Genomic DNA, 22,945 nt, shown 5'->3' on the forward strand with positions numbered 1-22,945 from the left:
TTTTTATCCAAATCCGGACAACTAATGTATGGCCATATGTAGCTTATGTAAACTCAAATAAGCAGGGGTAAGGATCTTGCCCACCTAGGAACATCCTCCCTTATACGTCACCTGAATAACCTTCATCAGTGGAGTAAGATTTAGAGGGTTGATGGAGGTATTGTGTCCCCGGTACCAAATCCCGTCGAGATTCCACTTCACTAGGCAGGCGATACCAAAAATGTACAGAGAAGTACGATCAAGTGTCCTCAGTGCTCTAAAAAATGAGGTTGTACCCACTGTCCACTTAACCACGGACATGTGGACAAGTGGTTCTGGGCAAACGAAGGACTATATGACTGTGACAGCCCACTGGGTAGATGCACCCCCTTCCACAGCAACAGCAACAGCTGCATCAGTAGCAGCATCTACAAAATGGCTGCTCGTGCAAAGGCAGGCAACATTGTGTATTACAGGCTTTAATAAGAGGCACAACGCTGACAACATATTAGAGAAACTGAGGGAAATTATCTCCCAGTGGCTTACCCCACTTAGACTCTCATGGGGATTTGTGGTGTCAGACAATGCCAGTAACATTGTGCGGGCATTAAATATGGGCAATTTCCAGCACGTCCCATGTTTTGCCCACACCATTAATTTGGTGGTGCAGCATTACCTCAAGAGTGACAGGGGTGTGCAGGAGATGCTTGCGGTGGCGCGCAAAATTGCTGGACACTTTCGGCATTCAGCCAATGCCTACCGCAGACTAGAGGCACATCAAAAAAGCATGAACCTGCCCTGCCATCACCTCAAACAAGAGGTTGTGACGCGCTGGAACTCCACCCTCTATATGCTGCAGAGGATGGAGGAGCAGCAAAAGGCCATTCAGGCCTACACAGCCACCTACGACATAGGCAAAGGAGTGGGGATGCGCCTGAGTCAAGCGCAGTGGAGACTGATTTCCGTGTTGTGCAAGGTTCTGCAGCCATTTGAACTTGCCACACGAGAAGTCAGTTCCCACACTGCCAGCTTGAGTCAGGTCATTCCCCTGATCAGGCTGTTGCAGAAGCAGCTGGAGAAAGTGAGGGAGGAGCTGGTAAGCCATTGCGATTACACCAAGCATGTAGCTCTTGTGGATGTAGCCCTTCGTACGCTTTGCCAGGATCCGAGGGTGGTCACTCTTTTAAAGTCAGAGGAATACATTCTGGCCACCGCGCTCGATCCTCGGTTTAAAGCGTATGTTGTGTCTCTGTTTCCGGCGGACACAAGTCTACAGCGGTGCAAAGACCTGCTGGTCAGGAGATTGTCCTCTGAAGAGGACCGTGACATGCCAACAGCTCCACCCTCATTTTCTTCCACATCTATGGCTGCGAGGAAAAAGCTCAGTTTTCCTAAAAGAGGCGCTGGCGGGGATGCTGATAACATCTGGTCCGGACTGAAGGACCTGCCAACCATTGCAGACATGTCTACTCTCGCTGCATTGGATGCTGTCACAATTTAAAAAATGGTGGAGGATTACTTTGCTGACACCATCCAAGTAGACAGTGTCAGACAGTCCATATTGTTACTGGCAGGAAAAAAAGGCAGTTTGGAAGCCCCTGTACAAACTGGCTCTATTTTACCTGAGTTGTCCCCCCTCCAGTGTGTACTCGGAAAGAGTTTTTAGTGCAGCGGGGAACCTGGTCATTGAGCGGCGAAGGAGGTTGCTTCCTCAGAACGTTGAAAAAATGATGTTTATAAAAATGAATAATCAATTCCTCAATAAAATACAGCACTGCCCTCCAGATAGTACAGAGGGACCTGTGGTTGTGGAGTCCAGCGGGGACGAATTGATAATGTGTGATGAGGAGGAAGTACACACTGTAGGGGGAGAGGAATCAGAGGTTGAGGATGAGGACGACATCTTGCCTCAATAGAGCCTGTTTAGTCTGTACAGGGAGAGATGAATAGCTTTTTTGGTGTGGGGGCCCAAACAAACCAATCATTTCAGCCAAAGTTGTTTGGTAGGCCCTGTCGCTGAAATGATTGGTTTGTTAAAGTGTGCATGTCCTATTTCAACAACATAAGGGTGGGTGGGAGGGCCCAAGGACAATTCCATCTTGGAACTTTTTTTTTTGCATTATATGACCATTCAACAGTCGTTTGCCATGTTCAAAAAGTAAAACCAAATTTCAACAAATTCAAGAAATTAAACCAAAAGTAAAATGCCCTGTCATAATTTAAAACAAGAGGTATTGACGTTCTCTAGAACTACTGTATTGTTGTTTATATTTTATAAACACTACACTTGAAAGCTTGAGACTTTAAATGAAAAAGTAACTCTGCATTGCACGAATATTTGCAACAGGGACAATTTTAGGGTTAAGAAAGTCAACAAATAACACTTCGACGCTGTCTGTCTTTATAAACACTACACTTGGAAGTTGGAGGAGGTATTGTGGCCCCGGCACCAAATTTACTACCGGGGCCACTCCACTGTGCAGTCCATATTTAGGTGTATCAGATATTAAACAACGGTGACAGTTGATGCCCAATTTTTTTAAATATATTGTTGGCGCTGTAAAAAATTGTGTTCCGGGCACACCACACTACGCAGTCCATACCCTTTTTTGGTGGAATTCTGACCCGTGGAGGGTTTTTTAATTATATTGTTGGCGCTGTAAAAAATTGTGTTCCGGGCACACCACACTACGCAGTCCATACCCTTTTTTGGTGGAATTCTGACCCGTGGAGGGTTTTTTAATTATATTGTGTACGCAGTCAAGAAAGATAGATGCGTATCATAGATAAAGTACATTCAGTGTTGTGGGGCAAATCGAAAAATATTCAAAATGCACTGTCATTATCAAAAACAAGAGGTTTTGACACGCTGAAACTCCAACATGTATATGATGGAGAGGATGGAGGAGCAGCCGTATGTGCAGTGTAATTCAGACCTGTTGAAGGTTTTCTATATATTATATTGTGGTGCCCAGTGCCCACTACTCTACGCAGTGCAGATACTATTTTTGGGTGTAATTCAGACCTGTTGAAGGTTTTCTATATATTGTATTGTGGTGCCCAGTGCCCACTACTCTACGCAGTGCAGATACTATTTTTGGGTGTAATGCAGACCTGTTGAAGGTTTTCTATATATTATATTGTGGTGGCCAGTGGCCAGTCCTCTACGCAGTGCAGATACTATTATTGGGTGTAATTTAGACCTGTTGAAGGTTTTCTATATATTCTATTGTGGTGGCCAGTGGCCAGTCCTCTATGCAGTGCAGATACTATTTTTGGGTGTAATTCAGACCTGTTGAAGGTTTTCTATATATTATATTGTGGTGGCCAGTGGCCAGTCCTCTACGCAGTGCAGATACTATTTTTGGGTGTAATTCAGACCTGTTGAAGGTTTTCTATATATTATATTGTGGTGGCCAGTGGCCAGTCCTCTACGCAGTGCAGATACTATTTTTGGGTGTAATTCAGACCAGTTGATTGGTTTTTAATTATATTGTGGGGAACACTCCTTTACGCAGTCCAGAAAGATACCTCGTTGCAACGTTTTGTACTAAAAAAAAAAAAATATTGTGAGGTGTTAGGTGTTCAGAATAGCCTTTAAATTAGTGGAAATGATTGTTATTGAATGTTATTGAGGTCAATCATAGCGTAGGAGTGAAAATAAGCCCAAAAAATTGATTTTTACACTTTTTATGTTTTTTTTAAAAAAAATCCGAATCCAAAACCTTAAATCCGAACCAAAACCTTTCGGCAGGTGTTTTGCGAAACAAATCCGAACCCAAAACATCGAACAAATCCGAATCCAAAACACAAAACACGAGACTCCAAAAGTCGCCGGTGCACATCCCTAGTGTGTGTGTGTGTGTGTGTGTGTGTGTGTGTGTGCTTGTATTCCTATACTGGTGGGGACCTCAGCCATAGTGGGGGTGGGGAAAAGAGAGAGAGGGAGAGAGAGAGACAGTGGGGTGTGACACAGCCCATCAGTGGAGGCTCCATTTACTGCCTGTAGAGCAGTGGAGACAACTATGTCCTTGAACCTTCAGAGGATAGTAGTTCAGACACCAGCAACCCTAGTGGTGATGTACCATTAGCAGGGCTGCCAAGAGGAATTCAGGGCCCCGGAACAACTTCACGGGGCACCCCTTATAGTTGAGTATGGGGAAAAAAAATTACGGCACCGTAGATACAGGTGTCTTCATATGATTGGGGGCGTGGCTATGCATCATTGGGGTGTGGCTAGCAGGTGAAACATGCTAGGCCACCCTCCTACAGAAAAAAAACCTGCATTGTTGTGTACTCCTGACTTTCAGGACATCTAGCATCATAGTGTTGTATATAAACAATGCAGTGTGTATATAAAGAGTTAACAATCTTAGTCTGCCACTTACATTGGGCAGAACAGTCACCAAAAATTGTGATTGTCCCACTAGAATCACAACACTTCACAGACTCTCCTGCTCTCTCCTACCTGTTCTAGTCACTTTTACCACCTGTGGCTGCTGGTTTCTTTAGCTGCGGCTCGTCTGGATCCTGGAGTGTTGGGAGCCCTATTTGGGAAAAAAATGGGTACATTTAGAAAATTCCAACAAGCCCCAGTGTTAAATCAATACCACACATGAGTAATAATTAGGCTTTCTCCAGTCCCAACATTAAAATAATAATACTCTCATTTAATAAATAAACCTATTTCCCTCCCTGAAAACAGCCCCAGCAATACATTTATAGTATTTACATTTCATAAATATGCGTATTTTCTGCAACAATCACTGCCATTAAATAATTCATAGTCACAACTCATCCCCACATTCAATAGCCCCCAAACCACCCCATCTTAAATTAATAATCCCACTGTTTAATTGCTCCGCCATCACGCCACAAACAAAATAGCACCCATGATTTAGCCACCACCTACCTAGCACTCACTACATTGCTACAAGGCCCCTGTGCCATCACACACACATTACTGTGCTCCTTATGATCACACTGTGTCATGCTGCTTCCCCTCTCTCCTTCATCACTTTGCCTTTCTCCCCCCCTTTTTCATCACACTTTGCCTCTCCCCCCCCTTTTTCATCACACTTTGCCTTTCTTCCCCCCTTTTTCATCACACTTTGCCTTTCTCCCCCCCTTTTTCATCATACTTTGCCTTTCTCCCCCCCTTTTTCATCACACTGTGCTTTTCTCCCCCCCTTTTTCATCACACTGTGCCTTTATCCTCCCCTTTTTCATTGCACAGTGCCTTCCTGTGCTCCTTATGATCACACTGTGCCCTCCATGCTGCTTTTCCACCCTCCACCTTGCCCCCCTTCATCACACTGTGTAATGCTGCTTCCCCCCTCTCCTTCATCACACTTTGCCTTTCTCCCCCCCTTTTTCATCACACTTTGCCTTTCTCCCCCCCTTTTTCATCACACTTTGCCTTTCTCCCCCCTTTTTTTATCACACTTTGCCTTTCTCCCCCCCTTTTCATCACACTTTGCCTTTCTCTCCCCCTTTTTCATCACACTTTGCCTTTCTCCCCCCCTTTTTCATCACACTTTGCCTTTCTCCCCCCCTTTTTCATCACACTTTGCCTTTCTCCCCACCTTTTTCATCACACTATGCCTTCCTCCCCCCCTTTTTCATCCCACTGTGCCTTCCTCCCCCCCTTTTTCATCCCACTGTGCCTTCCTCCCCGCCTTTTTCATCCCACTGTGCCTTTATCCCCCCCTTTTTCATCCCACTGTGCCTTTCTCCCCCCCCCTTTTTCATCCCACTGTGCGTTTCTTCCCCCCTTTTTCACCCCACTGTGCCCCCCTTCTTCATCCCACTGTGCCCCCCCTTCATCACACTGTGCTCCCCCTTCTTCATCCCACTGTGCCCCCCTTCTTCATCCCACTGTGCCCCCCCTTCTTCATCCCACTGTGCCTTCCCCCCCTTTTTTATCACACTGTGTCTTTATCCCCCCCCCTTTTTCCTCACACTGTGCTTTTCTGCTTGCCTCCCCATGCCTCCATTCCTTTACTTACCTCTGTATTGGCTTCTTTCAACTTTTTCCTTTTCTTTTCTTCTGTCTTCTTGCTGGGTCCTCTCTGCACCGCTCCTCACTGAATGTCGGGCGTGACTTGATGACGTCATGCCCGACATTCAGTGTGAATGGTGCAGGGAGGAGGGAAAAGGGACGCCAGCGCCGCGATCACGTGGCTATATGTTTTTTGGGGGGGTTTTTAACTACCATGCTCCCCCCCACAAACAAACGGGACAGAGCCACGCCCCTCAACCCCACAAAAAAAATAAAACAAAAATGAAACAAATGTAGGTTACAAAAAGAGAAATAAAAAAAAAACTACAACGTCGGCAGTAAGGGTTCAGCCCGGGCCCACTGAAATGCCCGGGCAATTAGTACTTGCCTGGTAGTATAACAAAAAGAAAGAACACAGAAGACTGAAAATCTGATGCATTGTCCATGCATACACTTTCCAGAAAAATGATGGCTCTAGAGTGTATAACAAAAAACATTACTGTTGGTCTGCCAGAAGACAGAAACCTGTCTCAAAAATAGCCCTGCATATCGAGCATGTTTACTGTAATGAGACTGCCTGGGCCCTTGAACTTCTCAAGCACTCAAAGGTAAAGCACATGAAATATGAACATCTTCAGAATAGAGACAACTTATAACTCAGAGGTAATAAGGACAGGATGCAATATTCTGATTCCATGCAAACAACCAGAAAAAAAATTCATGGTTCTCCAAGGTTTCATGCACGGTGCTGCTTGTCAATACTTGTTTGCAAGAAAATACCTGTGGCGACACATGAAGACATGTAAGCTAAATCAAAGGGGCAACAAACCCAAACCTGACAAAAACAGAATCCTGTCTTTGTGTGCCTTTGCTTAGCCTGTTCTACCTGACATCAATGATGGTGGCTCTTGAGCGACACGACTCCAGATGAAATTTTACTCAGTCAAAAATGACAGATGCATCATGCAGATGGGGTCACATCTCTTCATCCAGGTCAGGTTAGATATTGGCAAACATAAATACATCCTTCAGAAGCTTTGAGAAATGGGAAGGCTATTGTTACATGCCATAAGAGCTACCCCTTTGGAGAAAAATGGCAATCTTTACCATTCCATAAAACTATCTGCATGTAGTAGATGCCATGAAGCTGGTAGCTGGCTATAATGAGGAGACAGGTACATTTAAGACATCCTCGCTTGCACTGAAGGTCGAACATGGCTTGCAAAAGATTTAGAGCATTGTGGAATGCCTAGCAATGATAGAGGGCTGCACTGCTGCTGCTGCTGAAAATGCACGCAACTTCAGGAAGATTTATGAGGCAAGATGGAATGAGCTGATCTCATCAGCTGCCTTGGAAACTCTTAAGGAGTTGAAGTGCAACATGCCTCAACTTTTACCTTTCACTGAAGTTGTGAAAAATATGCACTTGTATCTCCATGAGAAACACCAAGCGTATCAAAGCAATTTATGCAAAGGTCACCCTGGCTCAGGTGCTCTTATTTGATTGTAGAAGGGAACAGGAATTTTCCAAGATGCTGTTGACTATCTCCTCTTCACAACATGCTTCTGATCTCCACGAAGATGTTGCCCTAATGCTTTATGAGCTTGAGAATAAGCTCTTCCAGCACTTCACATTGATTGAAATCAGGGGAAAACGAGGGAGAAAAGTTTGTATCCTTGTGACACTAGCAATGCAAAGCGCAATGGAGCTTCTTGCAGAGAAGAGTGAAGAATCTGTTATGACTACTGAAAATGTCTATATGTATGCTAGACCATCTGCGTTGTTACATTTCAGAGGCTATGACTGCATATGCCTCTTTTCCCGAAAGTGTGGAGCTAAAAATCCCCAAGCAGTCTTCTACAAAGCTTCAAAAGCATGTTATCACTCTTTCAAAAGTTAACACAGAATTGGATCAATTGGCAGACCTTCAAGGTGTATTACCGTCCCCCAGAATGTACCCTCCAACTTGCCAAGATCAGCAAACTTTTAATAGCTCTCGAAAGAGAGAGAGGGATACTAGCTGAATTCAAAGGCAATATTGTCAAAGAGATGGACATTGATCTAGATAGTTAGTTGGAAATCTTGTATCTGATGTAAGGTTTTGACTTTTACATCAGTCATTTACATATATGTTCCTTTTAGAATTGCTCCAGCTTCAGAGTGACAAGTCAGAGGATGAGCAATCCCCGGAAACAGTGAGACAAGTTGGCATGCACTTGGTTGACACTTATATATATAAAATTAAAAAAAAGGGGGCAATTCCACAATTCACAACCCTATGCCCAGCAACATGTTCTGTGCTGTATCCATCAAGGTGCCATGCATTGTATTGAATGATGTCATGCATGTTCCCAACAGGATGCCCTATGATATCCTTAGCTTTTACTTATATTGGCTCTGACTATGCTGCGTCTTTCATTTGCTTTGTGTCTCTTCTTCTATTCCCAATGACATAACTGAGGTAAATAGCCCCACGCAGGGACTCCAGCAGAAATGTGTCCTTGGTTGTTGAGAGGACCCCTCCAATCTAGTATCTCATTTGAACAGTCCTGCCAATTTGCAGGCTAGTGTAAAGCAGATGCCATAATCTGGGGCCTGATTCATTAAGGATCTTAACTTGAGAAACTTGAAAAAAACAGTCAGTATTTAACTTATGTGCAAAACTGAATACTAATTTGCACCCCTTGCATTGTAACATGGTTTTGTCCAGGAGACTGAAATAAGAAGTTTCTCAAGTTAAGATCCTTTATGAATCAGGCCCCTGGTCACTAGTGTAGAACACATTCCATAATCTGGTGGCTGGTGTTAAGCTGACCTATTATACTCAGTGTCACGATCCAGCACTCACCTGAGCCTGCGTAACCGTGTGTGAGGAAGAGTTAATTAAAAACCACCTGGGGGTAAATGTATCATAGGAAATCGGCGAGTTAACGGCTAAAATTTAAATTTAAACTTGCCTTTACAAGCCAGCGCCGCTTTAAATTTTAGCTGTCAACTCACCGATTTCCGGCGAGTTGAAAAAAACGGACTATGATACATTTACCTCCTGGTCTGTTTAAAAGAGATTATCACTTTCCCTGTCTGTGCTACACACTAACTATGCCTTGCCAACTATGCCACCACCAAGATCATTGTAAAGAGCTGACACTCTTACTTAGGAAGCCTTTGGTTCTCCCTTAAAAGTTAAAACTAATCTATCACCATTTACTTTCCTCAGAATTATCATAAACCAAAATGACCTCCCGTGTTTTACCTATGTAGCTTTTATAATACCAAGCTAAGTCTGATATGTGAATTTGTAAGACCTGAACTTATTAAGTGTAAATTAATATGGAAAATAAATCCACATTGCTTAAGATAAAACAGTTAACAAATGACATACAAATATATAATGCAATAGTTAAATATAAATTAATTATTTTAATTAAAAGTAAAAATGAAAAACTCAGAAATGATAAACTTACAAATGATCAAGTTTCTGTTTGCTGGGAGAAACAGAAATAAGGAACAATCTTCAATATGACATTAACTCCCCAAAAGTGAACAACTTGATTATAGATGCAGCACGTTTTAACTCAGCTGCAGGTAGCCCACAACACCCTTTCCTGTGATGTCAGAAACATAGAATGTGATGGCAGATAAGAACCACTTGGCTCATCTAATCTGCCCATTTTTTAACATATGGTAACCTTCAAACATATTTAATTATTTTCAAAAAGATAACTTGACTTGAACAGAAGTCATAAATAACTCATTTGCATTTACACAGTCTTTCTAGTTTCAAGTCAGGTTATCTTTACACAGATCTAGCTTTGCATGAGAAGGCCCTACAAATATTATTTTACCTCCGCATAACAGGTCATAAGTATCCTTTCATTTGCATACCAAACATGGCTCTTGTAATTATGATATTTGAGAAAATATAATGCAACATCATCCTGTATCCTTATTTCACTACTTTGTCATTAACAATTAACCAAGCTGCTTTGTTCAGCCCTCATGCAGGGATGTCTGCTGCATATCAATGTCCTTAAAGAGATATTTCAAAGGCTTCAATTTTTGCGACCCGTGCCATAGATTGATACAAGACGTGTCTGTAACCACGTGTCTGGACTTTCTTCTATGTCTGGGCTTCTTATCTATATATATCTCCTGAGAAGAACAGATGAGTTTAAAAATAAGTAGTGTGAAGTTGAAAAAGCCACAGTCCTCAGAGTTATTACACAAATATTTTCTTTCCCAGCTCTAAGACCAGAGATGACATGTCCTATAAGGAAAGTTGGTCAAAAAAACGCAGTGCTTTAAAATGCAGGGCTCTATTTGGAAGGAATTTTTGGTACCTCCTCACAACGCACCCATGTCTCTCTTGCAGGTAGCTTTTTACAAAGAATAGAAGACCTTTTTCTTAGCAAGAATAGACAATGACTAACATAATCTAGCCATATACTTGCAGATCCTGAATGCCTGGTGTTGCAACATGGGGCCCAGTGCTAGGTATCAGTTGCCATACTGCAGTGTGTGCAGACAGCATTAAGCATATTATAAAGCTGCATGAATATACAAATAAGCCACAACAAAATAAGAATAGACATCAGGATACTGCCATTTCCATAGCAGCCTTTTGAGTCAATACCACATCTACCAATCTATTTCCCTTCAGTGATATATTATGAAAAGATGGATAAAACAGTAGAAAAATGTATGCACGTAGTGCAAGAGAACACAGGAATGGGCATATCTTTGCACAGTGTTCAACAGTCTTAAAGCAATCTTAACCATATAGTAGTTTAAAACAATTGTCATTTAAATAAAAATAGAGACACTCACCACTCCTAGAGGGGCTCGGATAAAGTTAAGTAAATTAGTTATACTGTTCAAGACCTTCAATGACCTCTTATCACCATATTCCAAGCGTCTACCAAACACCACCAAGTTTAATACATTGTTTATTGCACATGCAAGAACCGCTTGTGGATTGAATGCTTCACCTGTCAATACAATAAATATTCCTGTATATCAGTAAAAAATACAGAGCATCACAGTTTTGGGTGCTTTATATAACAGCTAAAACAAACTAAGAGAGGTAAAACTAAAAATAAAAGTTGTTTTAATAAATTGCATAGAAAGTTAACATCAGTAACTTTAAATATGGATCGTTAACTATTTATAAAAAGGTTAAAGTACTTTCCAAAAAATACAACATATGCTGTAATAATATTTTACAGTTGCTGTAATACAAAAAATGCACTTTAGAAGACTAAGCAACATAATTTGATAAATTATATATACCCCAGAACCATAGATTATGTAAATCTTTATGTATTTATATATTAAACAATGCCACAATTATCTAATGCTCCCTTCTGAACCATCGCATCCTGCAGTGGAATAAATTACAATATAATACAGCATACCTTCCTATGGTGAGATCAAGAGTGCCAGACACAGATGAAATAAATGTTAATAACGTTTGGCATCCCACTCTTTGTTATGTATCATATATGGCTATATGTGTATTATGGTGAATTATGAGCAATGAAGTGATAGCGATGCTTTACTCATCTTTTCTGTTTGACTAGGTATACATCACTGACCAATATAATTAGCATAAAAAAAGGAAATTAAAACACTTCCTTTCTTACTTAAAATGCCTGATAAAGCTTCAGGTGCAGAGAAATGTGTAAACCAAAAAAATGAACAAAACACATCTATGGGTATATTTACTAAGCAGTGGTTCAGACAAGTCCATCAGGCTGTATTTGTGGTTCTTTAACCTAGTGCATACTTGCCAACATCTTGCAGTCGTCGTCGTCTGGGAGCTGGGCGTTCCAGGGGGAGGGGGTCTGAAAAGTGTGTAATTTTGATCCTGTCCCTGTGACGTAATGACGCAAGTGCATCATTCTACAGCGGGGCGCGGGCCAAATGACGCAATTCCATGAGAATCGCGGCATTTTGAATCTACATCTGCCCACTTCACTAGGAGTGGGCAGATGCGGGAGACTGCTTACATACGGATATTCCGGGAGAGTTGGCAAGTATGACCTAGGGTGTGATAGGTGATGTTAGGTTTCCTTGGGATGTTATATAACCCAAATCTTTAAAACCTCAGAAAGAGGAGATGTACACTGAGAACAGGAGATAGGGTAGAAATTTCAGTTACAATATTTTATAGAATTATGCATGTCAAATAAATAAATATATGTGAGAATTAACTAATCATATCTCTTGTGGTCCTAAGTCCCCACTTGGGTCAGTTTATAGTCCTCTTGTGTTCCCAAAAAATTAATAGAAGACATATAGGGCCTAATTCATTAAGGAAAGTAAGGCAAAAAAATTAGTAAGTTTTGTCCTGGACAAAACCATGTTACAATGCAAGGGGTGCAAAGTAGTTTATTACTTTGCACATTAGTTATATACTGGCTGTTTTTTCATATAGCACACAAATACTTCATAGTTTTATTTTTACATTGAAAGTTAAAATTAAGCTAGGATATGCCCTACCCTAAATATAAATCTGTCTCCACATTTTAAGTTTACCTCCCCTCCAATGCAACATGCTTTTGCCCAGGTAAAAAGTTACTCATTTTCTTCACTTTACTTTACTTTCCTTAATGAATAAGGCCCAAAGTGTAGTAAATAAGAACCAAATTGAATAGACGCACAATAAAAACTATGTACAAAACATACAAAGTGAGAAGATCTCCAGGCTCCACCATAACACTGGAAAAGTTACCACCGAAGGGGGTCATATGCAGCCCGTTAATCCCTCTTCAAATATATCCCACTTCCGGAGATCCCTTGGCAGTTATTTGGACCCACTGTTCCACACCCGGCCCCGCCAGCACTCTCCTAAAAATTGTGGCCTCCAATATGGCCACTTTGCGCTCTTTCTAGTCTGCCGGACCACTTGCCCTCGGCTCATCTCAGCCACCACAAAGCCTCTGCCACTTGCTCCTGAAAAGTCCTAGAGCCCCCCACGCACTCCACTGACGGAGGCAATCTCCCTGACAGCTAGTCACACCTGGACTCACGAGTGATTTATGATGGTGCAGTCCGACGGCTGAGTGCCCAATATTCGTGGCAGATCAAGGATCAGTGCTATATTATAACTCTATTGGCTACCTGCAGTACAGATCACCGGGACACCACTAGCCTTCCTTTTCTCTGCCCCCAGACAGATTCAAAGCTTTCTATTGTGTGACTTTTCAGCTCTGGGCTACCAAGGTCAATAATACACATTAGGCTTAGCACCCTGCCAAGGTGTTGACATACCTGTCCTACATGCCTTCACTCTGGCTCTCTTCCTCTACTAGGAGATTCTAGCAGAGAGCATCCACTATATGCTGGTCAATTTTCTTAGTGCTTGCAACACACACCCTGTTTCTCTACTGATGAGCTCCTACCCCTCCCAGGGGCCATTGCCTATATCTGACTATCTATTGCCTACAGTTCCCACTGAAGCTGTTTCACAGATCCACTCCATGTTTCTTGATTTCTTTACGTGCCTGATGGGATCCCTCCCTTAAATCCCTGTAGAGTCCGGGGACTGTCATTTTGTTCTCCAGCATCTAATCCCCTTCGACACATTTCTTTCTCAATCTTACCTCTTATGATAACTCACAGGCAAAGAAAGCCAGTTCAATCTGCTATCTTTAATAGAAAAGAGATGTCTACAAAATACGCTACCACTCCAGATGCCTCCCCTTATACTGAATCGGACCTGGATACCTCCCAACCATCGCAGGTCATATGCTCCACACCAAAGCAGCTGAAGATCATCCAAACCACAATACAGACGGAAATGAGAGCGATCATCCATGGCTGTTCCTACTTACAACTTGACAGGGCTCACCAGGTGCTGCACTTTAAACCGCCTGCAGATCACTTGCTCCCCAAGCAGAGACAGTTTCACTTTTTTAGGTTCATAGAACTATTTATTATTTCCACTCGCAGTATCTGGTTGTACCCTACTCAGGACACAACCTTCAGATCTTCCAAGATCTCACTCTTTCCACATTACGAAAATAACTGAACTTGATCAACGTCACCAAGGCCCCTAGAAACCATCACATATGATACTGCTGGTGCTATCCATTTCATCTCCTGGTGTCCCATGAAGGAGTCTCTCATGGTGTTAAAAGCCATTTCTTTTTCTATCTTTATTCGGAGAGGGGGGTGGGGGTCCCTGTCTCTTCTAGGGTTTTTTTTTCTTTTTCACTTACCTTTTGCTGTTTTCACACACATCTCCATTTTTGCAGAGATATTCATGTGGTTGTCATTAAATTCTATTTAAGGCTCACCTTTACCATATGCTTGATTTAAGCACTCCGGGCCTGATTCATTAAGAATCTTAAATGAAGAGGATTCTTATTTCAGTCTCCTGGACAAAACCATGTTACAATGGAAGGGGTGCAAATGTGTGTTCTGTTTTGCACAAGGGTTAAACACTAACTGTCACACACAAAAACTTGATAGCTTATTTGTACACTGAAATTTAAAGTTGATATGTGTATGTTACATGGAAAAACAGTCAGTATTTAACTTATGTGCAAAACAGAACACACATTTGCACCCCTTCCATTGTAACATGGTTTTGTCCAGGAGACTGAAATAAGGATCCTCTTCATTTAAGATCCTTAATGAATCAGGCCCTCCATTATTAATTTACAGTATTATCTAGATTTCATGTTTATTCCATGTTTATCTTAAAACAGTTTTTTCCCAATTTTACAACTCATGTTCTCTATAACTGCCTTAGCTGGTGATAGACTGAAATTATGCCTGTGCTCTGGCGGCCTCCCAATAAACATCACTCCAATTGCTGTATTGAGTTCACATATTTTTTTCTCCTGTCCATGGGTGACCTGCCTGGGTGTGAAACTCCATGTTTTTTCAAAGATTGTGTTGAAGTGTCTCCCCCCCCTCCTCGGAATTCTACAGCCTTTCTCCCGACACCCTCATTTTGCACTGTTCTCGCTAGTTTGACTGGCAGTCACATCCCCCAACACATTTTCTGACACACAGGATTTGTCATTTTGTTCGTCAGGGACCTGAAATCTGCTTGCCAGTCTTCAATCTTCCCCCTTCCCTCGCCCCTCCTTCCCACTAGCATCCCCCTTCTTCACTTTCCAGCCACACGTGCTCGTGGTATGAGTTCCCTCATTTTCTAAACTTTGCTCCCGTTCTCTTTCAGCCATGACTCTTAAGTGTCTTTCTTTGAATGTAAACGTTCTCAATGTTCCTCAAAAGCACACAATAGTTATCCAAAACTGTAAACAATTAAAAGCATAATCCTGCTTCAAGAGACTCATTTTGCCAGCTCACATCCAGGGTTCACAAATCGGCTCTACACACAAGCCTTCTATGCCACCCTAGATCACAAAACTAGTGGTACAGCCATTTTGATCCATCACTCTGTCACCTTCACTCTGAATTACTTTATTCTAGACGATCAAGGCACATACATCATTATAACAGCTACTCTATCTTTCCCAAACACGTCACGATTGTCACACACTATGCTACAAACATGGGACAGGGCTCCTTATTTGAAGATTTCTTTACTAAGCTTCAGCCGTCAGCTAGAAACCTTGTTATCCTCAGAGGGAATTTTAATACTATTTTAACACTATTTTGGATGAGAAGATAGATTGCTCACCTACATCCCCCTCCTCCCATAAGCCCTCCAGGGAGTCACATAAGCTTTCTTCTCTTCTCAAACAGTATGATATTTATAATTCCTGGTGAGGATTATTCTCGTCTGCTCATGCCTATAAGTTATTCTCCACTTTATATAATACCCACTCATGCATAGACATGATACTGACCAATAGACTGACCAATAGACCTGCTATTTCCCTCCAATGCTCCTCTGATATCCTTCCCACTTCTTGGACAGACTACTGGGCAGTTGAGGTACCCCTGGAGTTGGGCGCTGTCACCCCTACACGCCCTAGCTGGTGACTAAAGAAGATAGACAAAATAATTATGCCAGTGATTGCAGAATTCAAAGAACTAAACTGGTCCCCGGAAACCTCGCACACCATTCTATGCGAAGCCCATTAGCCCACCATTCTTTGTCTTTTCATCAGTATGTCCTCTGCTGGTAAAAAAAAAAACCCCAATACTCTGGTTCCAGACCTTAGAAGCTTCCATCTCTGCCCTGAGTTTGAAGCATCAGCGATATCCAAAACACAAGACATACAGTAGCTTAAACTACTTACACTTAAGGGTCAACTTCAACAAATCTTTTCATCCAAGTCAGCTAATACCTTGCTGTGGCTAAGTCCGAGATATTATGAGAGAGTAGACAAAGCTGATTATCTCCTAGCACATCGACTTCCCTTCAAGATGACGTATAATAGAAGCATTTCTATACAGGACTCATCTGGTAGCAAGTTTTGCGAGAAATTACAGACTGTTTTCATGACTATTATGCCAAACTCTAAGACCTTCATGTTGTGGATAAAATGGTTTCTCGAGCAGTTACATCTTCCATCATTCTCTAGCTCCCAGTTAACCTCTCTTAATGCTGAAATACCCACAGAGGAACTTAAAAAACTGTAAAGACTCTTAGGAACATATGGCTTCATGACAATCTGTTATAAAAAATGTTGCCTGCCTTCTCTCTCCTATGCTTCTTGACTTATACTTCAAGGCAATAAATTTGACGGGGCCACCACCAACGTGAACATAGTGGTAATCCCTATAGAGGGTAGGGATCCCACTTTAAGTGCAAGTTATAGGCCAATCTCAGTCTTAAATGTGGTCCTCAAATTATTTGCAAAAACTTTGGCCAAGAGACTCGCTCGTTGTGTTCCATCACTGGTCAATCCGGATCAAGTGGGCTTCGTCCTTAACTGACAAGCAGCTGACAAAAGATGGATGAAAATTTACATAATACATGTGGCTACATTTTGCAAAATTCCCACTCTGTCTTGTGCTGGCCCTTGATGCCGAGAAGGCATTTGACAGAGTCTCGTGGCCTTTTATGCGGCAGGTTCTTCTTATAGCGGGAATCCATGGTCCGTTCCTCAAAGGTATATATCTTCTCTGTACTTCAGCCCGACGACCTCAGTTCTGGCTAATGGATGTGCATCTTCCCCTTTCCTGACCCATAACAGTACCCTATTATTATTATTATTATTATTATTAATAATAATTTATAGGGCGCCACTAGGTGTCCGTAGCGCCGTACAGGGACAAACAAAGTTACAATACAAAGTGAGACAGCACAGTACAGTAAACAATAAGCACAGAAACTCGGTGAGCTCAAAGCACAGCGAAAGGGGCAGGGGAGGGGAGAGGGGAAGGTCCTGCATACAGCTGAGCCCGAGATGGTGGGCCCGGATGACAGGGAAACCCCCAGAGGGGAGAGGAAGGAGCGAGAGGGGACGGGGGGAAGAGGGTCCTCGAGGAGGAGGGCTAGGTAGCTGGAGAGCCGAGTTAAGAGTGGTGAGGACAGGAGGAGAGATGACCCTGCTCAGAGGAGCGTACAATCTAAGGGGTGGGGTAGACAGACAGAGAGACACGGGGGAGAGAGGGAGAGATAAGGATAAGGGAAGGGGAATGAAGGGGGAGAGGTAGAAGAAAAGGTAGGTAATTAAGTGGGAGACTGGAAGGCTTTAAGAAAAAGGTGGGTTTTTAGAACCCGTTTGAAACTGGACAGATTAGGGGAAGTTCTGATAGAGGGAGCTTGTTCCAGTGGAGGGGGGCAGCGCGGGCGAAGTATGGAAGTACCCTACAGTGCTGCTCTTTGTACTTATGATGGAGACAACTACTGCCAAAATACATAATAATTCAAATATTACACTTGTCCCTACCAGTGCCAAGATGACTTAACTTAAACTCTATGCGGATGATGTTCTCCTCAAATTCACAAATCCTTACGTGTTCCGTCCCTCCCCTCCCTCATGGCTGAGACGTACGACTACGGCCTGTTATCCAACTTCAAGATTAATTCCACCATAAAATGGACTGCACAGTTTCTATTTGGACAGTGACAATGATTGTAGGTAAGGTATGGTATAGTATTGCTGTTGTTGTATTGTAGAATTTTTTTTTCCTGATTTTATTGTCAAGATGTCATTGCATTATAGAGATTTGTAAACTAAATGTATAAAAAATGTTTACTTTTGTTGACGCTATCTTACACAGTTCCATTTTTACTATGATACGAACTGAGAACATGTCTCTGAATGCCAGCAGCAATCACTGCATATCCCCTAGTGTTAAACTGGCCACATAGACTGCAAAATTGTGACTGATAATGTGGAATTTTGCTCAATATTGCACAGTGTCAGTAGTATTATTATTGGGTATGGTTGTAAATATGGTTGAAAGATCAAGAAGATTGGCCTGTGTGGATGTTGATCTTCTGACTGCACTGTCTGGCACACAGAAAGACTGAAGTGATCTGTTGGATCTCATGAAATTTGACTGATAAATATGTCACTTGACTCTTGGATGGGCACCTTCCTTGCAGAGTAAGCACATATAACCAAGAACTTTCACCTCCAATTGTTATTTGATAAGTGTGGGGCTAATAATTTGAAAAGAAAAGGCATAGGGAGAGTGCTTAGTGCCTATCTTTTCGCTGTACCTCCTCACTGTATTCCCTTTGGTTCTTCTGTTAATCACTATTCTTCTCACAGAGCAACTGCAAGAGGAAGAACTTTGTGATATGTGTCAGCGTTTGTATCAGCAATTACAATTACTTCTACATCTACAGTAAACAAAAAGTCATGACTACCGCCACATAAAGGACAACTTTTGCGGGAAGTAACTCTGCTCGATCATAGAAGCTTAGAGGCTTAAATGCACCAGTTCTTACCGCATGTTTCTTCTACAGTCTTTATAAGGTACTGAGCCTCCTCTAGCACCCTGTGCTCCATGGATCTCTTCCCCATTCCAAAATTCCTTAATGTAGTCAAAGCAAATCGTCGCATTTGCTCCCAGCGTTTACTATTCGTGCTGACAATACCTATTCAACAAAACCAAACAAAACTCAGTATATGGAAAAGATAAGAAAACAATAGTGATAAACAGTAAATTAGCAGGAAGGCAATACCAGTGAAATAGGAACATGATATGGACACAAATTCTCATGTACAAAATAGAAAAGTCCAGTAAACATGCACTAACTTTTACGGGTATGCTTTTGGATTTGCGGGTCACAGTGGCTGCATGAGCTGGTGTGCAAAGGTGTGTCTGGGTGTATGTGATGAATTTGGTGGATCAAGGGTATTCCTTGTTCTGCACTAATTACAGACTTGACTATCAAAACTAGTGATCAACACTTACCACATGTGGTGTGTAGATCCCCTTTATAAAACTGCCTACCCAATCATATATTCTATTTGATAGGAAGATCAGTATAATCAGCAGCAGCTATTTATATAGCGCCACTAATTCCGCAGTGCTGAACAGAGAACTCACTCACATCAATCCCTGCCCCATTGGAGCTTACAGTCTAAATTCCCTAATATACACACAAACACACATATGATTGTGTAAAAGTTGATTTTTTATTTTTTTTTATCTTATACTCTTATGAGGGGTATTAACCAATCTTAATCACATTAAACCCAGATTTGTCACACTAGAACCTATATGTCAGGATAACATCAGAAAAGCGTAGTACTATGTGGCCACAGCTAGCACTTGTGCACCAGTGACCCAGGCTACCAGGCTTGATATAGTGCTGTCAGGGTGTGACCTAAGTATATTTGTTCAGGTGAAAATATTTTTTCCCTTAAGCAAAGTCCAAAATAGTCGTGTAAATTTCCTCCTTCACAAACTTGCCAAGATCTAAGTCATGGAGAATCCAGCTGTAATGGAAGTAGCTGTGCCCCTTGTTCAATCCATAATGACTATCCCAATGGGATAGAAAAAGAAAATGAGATATGTAGTTTGTGAATATCCAGGGTATTAGAGCCTAAAGTCACCAAGGGGGTACCCTGGGACTTCTCGCTCAAGTAACACAGGAGACAGGGAAATATAAAACAATATCTTTATTATAGAGCTGTCTAATACAAGTTCTCTAAATCATCAAAGTGATAAACCATAAAAATATAAACCAGACTAACAGATCCCAATAAACACCATTTCACCGCTGCACTTTCTAGAACTCTCCCATACTGTCCGTGATTAATGCCCAATAGATCAAGATGTGATATGATGAAGTGGTACAACGTGGAGTCTTATGGAGCTACTTTTCAGCAGATCCAGCAAGTCTGCAATTTCCAGAAAAGTTTGTAGACCAGTGCTGCCAGGCGTAATTCTTAGCACACTGACAGAAGTCGAGACTCTAACGTCATTGACTTTCAGAATCAAAATGACAGACAGACACTGGTTTTTATTACATAATGAGGGCCGATTTCTGGAATATGGCACATAGGGACACCCATTTTGTAATGCCCTGTCAACAGAACAATCATATGTGTATGTGTAGTAATTGTTTGTCACCAGAGATACCACTTAAGATTTACAGTTTGACTTTGTTCAAAGTACTGACATGGCCTGCATGGTGTGGAAAGTTTTATGTATTTTGGCTGTCTTAGGACATCCACAAGCTCGTATATTCCACACCTAGCCATGGAGGTTACCATGTCATATTGTTTCGACATGTGTGATCTGTCTCTCTCTCTTTAAAGCTGTTATGCAGTTCTTTATGTAGAATTTCACCCCGACCAGTACTGATCTATCAGTGCTTATGGTTCAGCCATGAGGCATACGATGTAGTCAAGCTTTTCGGGCATCCTGCATGTTTGAATAAATTTGATCATATGCTTCTCCACAGCTGTCCCAGGTTTTTCTCCACACTTCTTTATAACCTGTAAGGAAGTAAAGCGGTCTATTAATACTCTGCGAAATGCAGAGTAGGCAAATTGCTTTTGTAAAATGAAACTATGCGGTACACGACCTGTGGAAGCCTTGCACGTGTTACCGGGTCCCTACACTGCCTACATCAGACACAAGATTTCCAACTTTCCGTCCAGATCAATGTGCGTTTCATCCAAATTCTTGCCTTTCAGTTCAGTCAGTCTGCCACTCTAATGAGTCATTAAAAGTTTGCTGATCATGGCAATTTGGAGGGTACCTTCTGGGAGGCAGTAATACTGCTGTTGCATCCTTCTTTTGTGCTCATCGAAGTTCGCCAAATGATCCAGTTCTGTGACGTTTAGGTTGAGGGCCTTTGAGAGAACGACAACATGCTTTTGAAAGCTTTGTGGAAGGCAGAGTGTAGGGATATTTGATCCCACACTATCAGTCAAACAAGCATATGCAGTCTGAGCCTATCTCTCTTTGAAGTGTGACAAGGCAGCTGGTCGGGTAAAAATGTAGACATTTTGGGTGGTTCGCCACACTCTTCATGCTTCTCTGCGAGATTTTCCATGGTGCATTGCATTGGCTGGTGTCAGCAGTAAGGGGTGTTCCCAAGGCCCCCCCCTGTTTTCCCCTGATTTCAACCCAAATGAAGGGTCAGCATAGCTTCCTCTCAACCTTGCATTGCACTATGGCCACAAGTTCATTGAGATCTGAAGTGTCTCTTGAGAAGAAGGTAGTCAGCGACATCTTTGAAACTTTCTCTTCCCTTCTTCTATTGAACTAGATCACCTGTGCCAGGGTGAGTTTTGTAAGCATTGGCCACTTGTTAGGTGTAGGCTCAGTGAATAGACACGTTTCAGTAGGCTTGCTGTTTCTTTTTGGGGTACAACTGCATATATTTCACATCTTCCAAGAAACAGCTGAGGCATGTTCCACTTAGACTCCTTAACAGTTTTCAAGGCAGGCGATGAGATCAACTCATTCTATCATGCCTCATAGATCTTCCTGAAGTTGGTTGTGTTTTCTATAGAAGCAGTGCAGTACTATTTCAAGGCTCGGTACACCAGAATGCTCGCTAACTTTTGCAAGCCATGGACGACCTTCAGTGCCAGTGATGGTGTCTTAAATCTACCTTTATCTTTGTTATACTTAGCCAGCAACCAGCTTCACAGTGTCTACTAAGTGCAGAAAGGTAAATGGAATGGCCAAGTTTTCCATCCTCTCCAAATTTGTAGCTCTTCTGGTCTGTAGCAGTAGCCTGCCCATTTCGCTAAGCTTCTGATGGATGTACTTGTGCTTGCCAATATCTCAACCAACCAGGTTGAAAAGATGTTGCCACATCTTCATGATGCATGCATGGGTCATTTTGATTTTGAGTAAGATTTCATCTGGGGTCATGTCGCTCCAGAGCTTCCATAAGCCACCACTGTCAGGTGGAACTGGCTGAGCAAAGGTGCAAAGAGACTGGACTCTGTTTTTGCCAGGTGTGGGCTTGTTGCCCCATTGGTTTAGCTTACATCTCTTAATGTGTTTCCACAGGGATTTATTGCAAACAAGCAAGGCTCCACAATGTTTGAAGTCTTAAGCATCCATCTCTTTGGAAGTTTTCACGGGACCATAATGTCGCTTTTCTTCCTCACTGCTTCAGCGTTGGGTGCAAAGTTGTCCTTACTGGGAATATGTGCCAATTGCACGCACTTTTCTTCCGAGTGCTTGGGGAATTTCATGGCCCAGGCTACTTCAGTCCAATTTTGTCAAATATGCTCCATATGCTGGGCTATTTTTGATAGGGACTTCTCACAGTAAAGGCAGTACTGCTTTTTGTTATACTCTCCGGAGCCTCTAGCGGTGGCGCGCGCGCACGCACACACCCTCCCCCTCCTCATTGGACACATTCTCATTTTTGGTTCAACAAAAGTGAGTTGCAGGGACTTGCCAGATTTTTATACCAAGTATACCCACTATGACTTGAGGAGAAGGTAGTCAGCGACATCTTTGAAACTTTCTCTACCCTTCATTTATTGAACAAGACCACAGTGTTGGGGTGCAAATAGTCAATGTCGCCACAATTATAGGAATGCAAGTGTGTGCGCACGGACGCGTTGTTGACTGAAACAGACTACCTCCTAATGTTT

General features: G+C 42.2%; 1 protein-coding gene across 4 annotated transcripts in view; it reads right to left on the reverse strand.

Annotated features, from left to right (window-relative positions):
- The window catches only part of LOC142161366 (cytochrome P450 2C20-like), a 131,754-nt gene that overhangs the window by 73,340 nt on the left and 35,469 nt on the right, over window positions 1-22,945 (reverse strand). For all 4 annotated transcript variants that reach the window (XM_075216920.1, XM_075216922.1, XM_075216921.1 and 1 more), the window contains 2 exons: window positions 18,814-18,963; window positions 10,809-10,969 (listed from right to left, as the gene is read on the reverse strand). In XM_075216920.1, the coding sequence (XP_075073021.1) occupies window positions 10,809-10,969; window positions 18,814-18,963 (311 nt within the window). The remainder of the gene's footprint in view (window positions 1-10,808; window positions 10,970-18,813; window positions 18,964-22,945) is intronic.

This window comes from Mixophyes fleayi, chromosome 6 (assembly GCF_038048845.1).
Source record: "Mixophyes fleayi isolate aMixFle1 chromosome 6, aMixFle1.hap1, whole genome shotgun sequence".
NCBI lineage: Eukaryota > Metazoa > Chordata > Amphibia > Anura > Limnodynastidae > Mixophyes > Mixophyes fleayi.